The 6170-nt window shown below is 32.2% G+C and overlaps 1 protein-coding gene across 1 annotated transcript in view; it reads right to left on the bottom strand.

Moving 5' to 3' along the window:
• Positions 1-233: 233 nt before the first annotated feature.
• LOC125029200 (nuclear pore complex protein Nup88-like) overlaps positions 234-6170 on the bottom strand; it is an 11181-nt gene continuing 5244 nt past the window's right edge. Inside the window, exons 7-14 of the mRNA XM_047619062.1 lie at positions 6113-6170; positions 4453-4535; positions 3801-4039; positions 3269-3462; positions 2988-3134; positions 2668-2827; positions 1672-1769; positions 234-1026 (exon numbers count right to left, since the gene is read on the bottom strand). The exon at positions 6113-6170 is cut by the window's right edge and continues 103 nt beyond it. Of these exons, the coding sequence (XP_047475018.1) occupies positions 963-1026; positions 1672-1769; positions 2668-2827; positions 2988-3134; positions 3269-3462; positions 3801-4039; positions 4453-4535; positions 6113-6170 (1043 nt within the window). The 3' untranslated portion in view covers positions 234-962. The remainder of the gene's footprint in view (positions 1027-1671; positions 1770-2667; positions 2828-2987; positions 3135-3268; positions 3463-3800; positions 4040-4452; positions 4536-6112) is intronic.

Raw genomic sequence — 6170 nt, 5'->3', positions numbered from 1 at the left:
GATTTATTTTTGCTTGAACAGTAGACTCCATAAACATGCAGATGTTCAATATGGTAGTGGGGGCTCCTTCCATCATTGTGTTAAAGATTATAATTTAAAGCTGATTTTTGGGACAAAAAATATGTTTACTGATGATGGCATACAGTATGTAAGAGTCTTTAGCTTACTTTTAATGATTTTTCATTATTCAAATTATATAGCCAACATATAATGGTGTTAAAGGACAATTAGTATAAAGTGCTGGTAATCTTTAATGTAGATTTAGAAACGAATACTTGAAGAGGTTCTGCTGGTAAACTTTAAACCTAACAAATAAGATATTTTGTTTGCTGGTTATCATGTAAATGTAAATGTAAACATGTAAACATTACATCATGCTTTGTACTTTCAATTCTGTCAGTATCATCTTATAAAATGTAAAATGTAAATATAAAATCACAGTAAAATATGCTAATACATGTTACTGGTTCAAAAAACAACCATTTCCACAAGAACTTTAGACCCTATATCTAAACACCATAAAAATATTTGCTTAAACTGATCAATGACTACTGACATCTAGGGATACAAGCAACACATAAAAAAGGCAACATCAAAACAAGCTCTGAAACAACAAGTTATAAAAAAAGAGTTTAATGTAAATCAAAGAACAGTGTGATGCTCATGTTTCACACAAGAAAACTATATAAAATCCTTTAAACAATAGAAAACACAGGCATTTCATGTTATAAAAACCACTCACATTCCTTATCTGGGAAAGACTGACTCAGCAGTAAAGCCCAAAGACAATATAGTGATATATATATATATGAACTGTTACAAAGTTTTTGACACTGATGCATAACTGTTGACACTGGAGCCATAATTTTGGAAATATATTTACACAAGGCTTTTGAGGATTATAACAATTTTGAACTCACTTCTTTACATATTTGATAAAAATAACTAAAAAATGTATCTTATCATAATTGTAAATCACGCTTCACTTGGTTTACCCTCTGTAGCAAAGTAGACAGTTTCTCACTCCTGAAAAAGTGAAAAAAAATCAATAATATAAACAAGACAATGCACAAAACACTTCATTGAATGTGAATATGTCTGTAATTCATGTAACATTTAATTAGCTAGATTTTTTTTTTAACCCAATGGCCACTGTAGACTTTTGTGAATTTAGTTGCATATAGATGTATCCACATCTGTATGTGGGCCCAAGTGACCTGTCCTCATTTCCCCATTCCTTGAATTTGCAGATTTTTTTTCTGGTGCTTTTAATATCAATAATGTTATTATTGTTGTTGGCAATAATTATTATAATGTTCTTAAAACACTAATAACAATAAAAATAGTAAAATAATATAAAAGAATCTCTCTAGAAATCAAAGAAAAGTGTAAACAGGTGAGATACACTGGACTAATAATTAACTCCTTAGTGAATAAGCACTTGTGGAGCCATCTTTGTGTAAACACAATCAATTAACTAAAATCACAGTCAACATGACATGTAATAATGCCATCTGTGCCCAATGGGTTAAATAGCTCTTACCCACAATATAACTTATGCTAACTTGTATCTTACAATCATATTACAATTTTTTTCTTATTATTCATGATATATCAAAATAAATACCTGACTCTGTAGCATTCAACAATGACTTAACCACTTTTACTTACTCTTTACTGAGAGCCTGTTTCAGAGCTCTCAATTGACTTTCTGAAACACTGGGAGATGCATGGGCTTTAACAGCTTCAGTACTCTGTAGTTTCTCCATCTGAAAAAAAATCACATTAGGTAATGATATTTACATGAATACTGTACTTTTGCAATTCTTACTACAAAGTTAGAACTATCTCTACTTTAGTTAGCTTGTAAGGAAAAAAAAATGAAAGGAAGGAGAACAATGGACACAACTACAAAAGGGCATTCCTGTAATCTTCAGAGCAGAGGAGATTTAGACTGAATGAAGTGATAACGATAAAGTACTAATGATTAATCTAAGTAGAAAAAGAAAGAAAATTTGAGCAAAATAGGGACTAAAGAACACTTCCTGGCAACAAAGGGGAAGAATATATACTTCTATCTATCTATCTATCTAATCAATAGGCCTCTTCTCAACTACTCCGATATGGTCTGATCCAATGCATTCCCTCACTGCCATGCTAATTTCATATTTTCTTAGTAATTTTAAATGTAATGCACTAATAAGTACTGAACTATGAACTATAGTATTAAAAAGTACATACATTTCTATTTAGTCATACACCTCGCAGAGCAGTTCTGCCAGCAATAGTACTATCTAACAAGCCAAAGCCCTAAACATACAATCTGTGGTGCCCTGTGAACACGGTAAGTGCTTTCTTCATACATGCTTTTCTAATTATATTTTCATATATACTGACATTACAGCTTTCACTACACAATGTCCTCTACAACATAGCTGCATAGAGCACAGCTATGTTACAATTTGATGAATACTATAAGTCTTAATAGAAAATAACTTTTTGACAGATCTAATTATTTTTAAATTCAATGACTGCATTAAATTAGAATTGAAAAAAAAAAAAAAATCATAAGTGAGCAGAACTCTACCTTGACTGAATCTGTAACTGTTATATATGTTGATAATCTTCAGTTATTTCAAAACTCAAGAAATAAAATAATGACATTACCTGACTTGTCTGCCATTTATCCTTGGCTTGTATTTCGCTCAGCTGGTTAGTAAAAATAACTGTGTGCTTCTGCATAGCGTCCAGCTCCAGCAACATGTTCTTCTCTCCAGCTGATAACACAGGCAGGCCTCGACTTACTTGATTCAACACTTTCTCTAACCTGAAATTATGCAGTGTAATCCTAAATAGATATATCAGGTGTGATTATTTAAATAAATGCCTCAGGCTTGATTTATTTCCACACAGGCAAACACACAAAAGTTTGAGAGATTGATTATCAAAATCTAGATACTGTGGGTCATCATAAAGCATCATATTACCTATGAACCAACTGGGTCTGTCTGTCATTTGCCTCTTCATATTTCTCAGCCAACTCATGAGCTTTCTCAGTCAACTGTCTTTTCCTTGACAGTAGGTTTGAAATCTCACCTTGAAGTCTTTGCTTTTGTTCAATTAAAATGTCAGATCTGTAAATAAACAAAGAAAATAATTGCTTTGTTCTAAAGACAAAGTAGAAAAGAAAAGAAGAGTATGGACAAAAGAATTTTCACCTGCATTGTACAAAGCTGAAACTGTTAAAATAAACAAACACCAACTTTACCTTCTTTGTATGTCTTCTTTTGCTGTCAACTGTGGCTGAAGGTAATTTGTTCTTAAAGTTTCTATTACCCGGTTGAGAAGATTCATATATTCATTTGGGGTGACCTTTGACACAGAGCCTGATGTCAAAAGTGGCTGTGAAGATACTCTGTGCAAAGTACTACGAATATGGTCTTCAAATGGTTGCACATGAATCTGTTAAGAAAAATGGTATTAGTTTCTGTTCGGAAATATATATAAAATACAAAACTATGAAAAATTGTTTAAATAAAATCTGCCAAACATTTCTGTAAATACTACATCAACAAGAAACAGAATCAAGGTATATAAATCTTATAGGAATCCCAACAACCAGAATAAAAGTAGACTGCAATATAAAATACTGAGCTGACAGACCCTGTATACTTTGTTATCATATCAAAGTATAAATGTGGTAATGTAATAAACTTTTGACATCTAATAATGTGCAAATTTTTGAATTAGCTCCCACAGGGAATTCACAGTACCCTTCTACATATTGTAAAATTCTTTACCTTCCTCAGCGGTGATACCGACAGGTCCACATCACCATTACATGGCTCTGTTATATTTGGAACAAAGGCTGATGGAACACTTATTTGAATGAGCTTCCCAGATGCTAGAAGCACATACAGAGAATGTGTAGTGTTAGCCACTAAGCCTACAACTGGCATGGGAGCAGCAGGGGCAAGGGATCTTGTGCAGATGACATGATCCACAACACTCTGAGACTCATTATCAGAAAATGCTGCATCTGAAATTAAATAAACATCTTAGTAAGCTGTAAGAAGAATAGCAAAGACAATTATTTAAAAAGATCTCAAAACTATAAAGCAGATAAAAATTCCAAGGAACTTCTTTAGGATTATTAGACTGGTGATATTTATCATCTCACAGCCAGGCACACCTATAACCATCATAAAAATCCAACCCTTCTATAGGCGTCACTATTTGCTAAAGCAAGTCGAGCGAGAAGTTCAGCTATATGTAGTGGACTCCCTGTAACTCTGGATATTGAGAAATATCCAATTTCCTTTTACCAATCAACAAACTAACTAATGGAGTATTGAAAAGTGAAGCGTCCTTCTAAGAAAGTAAGAAAAAGAAAAGAAAAGTAAATAAAAACAGAAAAAAAAGAAAGAAAAAGATATACAAAATATTACTCACCCTCTGGTTGGTCATTATACTGCAGATAATCTACAACTGAGAAAATCACACCATGTACTCCAGCTTCATGACTCACCCAGTATCTGAAAACCAAGATTTTTATGGTAATTACAAGAACACATGAATGCCTGTTTAGTAAGATGCCCTATATCCATGCAGTAATATAATGTATACATAAACTACTACTACTTGGTAATATGCTTTAGTAGAAAACTAATTATAAGCCCATCAATAAAAACTATGCTAATCCATATTCCAGATCTAAATGCCTTTTTTGGTGAAAAAAAAATAATAATAATCCTGATTTTGTGTGTAGTCTGATTGCTGGAAGTGTTACAAGTCCAGAGGAAGCAAATCAAATTAACATCACTTTAAATTCTGTATCACAAATTTCATGCAAAATTTTACATTAAAAACAACATAAATTTCATTCTAAATATTTTCTAAAATGAAACGAATAGAAATTGCATTTCTTAAAAAAACTAACTTTTTAACCCAATGCCGCCGGGGAAAATGAACAAAAAATGGGGAAAATGCTGTGCCTATTTTCTATATTTTTTTTTGTAGTGTCTGCCCATAGATGGCTCTGCTAGTGCTTAGTCACAAAGGAGTCAATTAGTAGACCTTGTGACCGTACCTGATTTGAATTGGCGGGAAAAACGTATTTTTTACTAGTGCTATGACTATCGATGGTGTTATCTTTATTATAAACATTATAATTATTATAATGTTTTTTAACATGAGTAACAGCAAAATAACATAACATAAAATATTTCGTAAATCAAAGAAAAGGGTAAACGGGCAAGACAGGCAGTACTCGTAACTGGCTCATTGGTGACTTAGTACAAGTATAGCCATCTATGTGTATAAACAATCAAACAAGTACTCACAGTGGGCATGGCACGTGCGTACACGTCATACCCGTCGGCATTGGGTTAAAAACATGTAGTATTATGGATAGACAAGTACATTTATACCAAAAACAGGAAGGAATATATCATTTCTGATGTAACATTATATGACTTCTAAATGAAAAAGATTTATCAAAACAACAAAAGAATCTATTGTAAAATGTTCCCTCAATTTAGATTTAACAATGGACCTTGTAATGAATACATGATTTCAAATCAGGCTATCTAAATTCTTCTACAATGATGTTAATGTTTATCCATACTTTTTCATTATATGTAATGTGTAAATGATTCATTTTCAGATTTTTTTAAAATTCAAAATATTCAAAGACACACTGCTATATTCAAATCCATGCACCATCTTTTTCAAACTGGGATGTATAGCACACTTCATAAAATTAAAAACTGAGGGAATGGCTATAATACCTCATCTTTCAGAATGTCAATAACAAACTTCTTGAAGGGTTATATACTTATCATTACCAAATTCTGAGACCCAACAATAGACTTATAAAACTGTCATATAGTTAACCTGACCCACATTTTGAACAAAATTTCCTTAGGCTATACCAATTCTCTTGTTGAACTTAATATTAATAATAAATAAATTTGTTTTAATCAGCATTTATCCTTACCATGAGGGTATATTAACTTTTACACTGGCATATATGTCCAATCAGATATTAACAACTGCAAAGAAAATATGGAAAACTATTAGAAAACTAACTTTTCCAAAGAAACATAACTACCTTGTGGGTGTGGTAGGATCTGCATGCAATAGGAGAGGCGTTGAGAATCCCTCATCTG

Source organism: Penaeus chinensis, chromosome 9 (assembly GCF_019202785.1).
Source record: "Penaeus chinensis breed Huanghai No. 1 chromosome 9, ASM1920278v2, whole genome shotgun sequence".
Taxonomy (NCBI): Eukaryota; Metazoa; Arthropoda; class Malacostraca; order Decapoda; family Penaeidae; genus Penaeus; species Penaeus chinensis.
The sequence above is the reverse complement of the archived record's forward strand: the minus strand, read 5'-3'. Positions and strand labels throughout refer to the sequence as shown.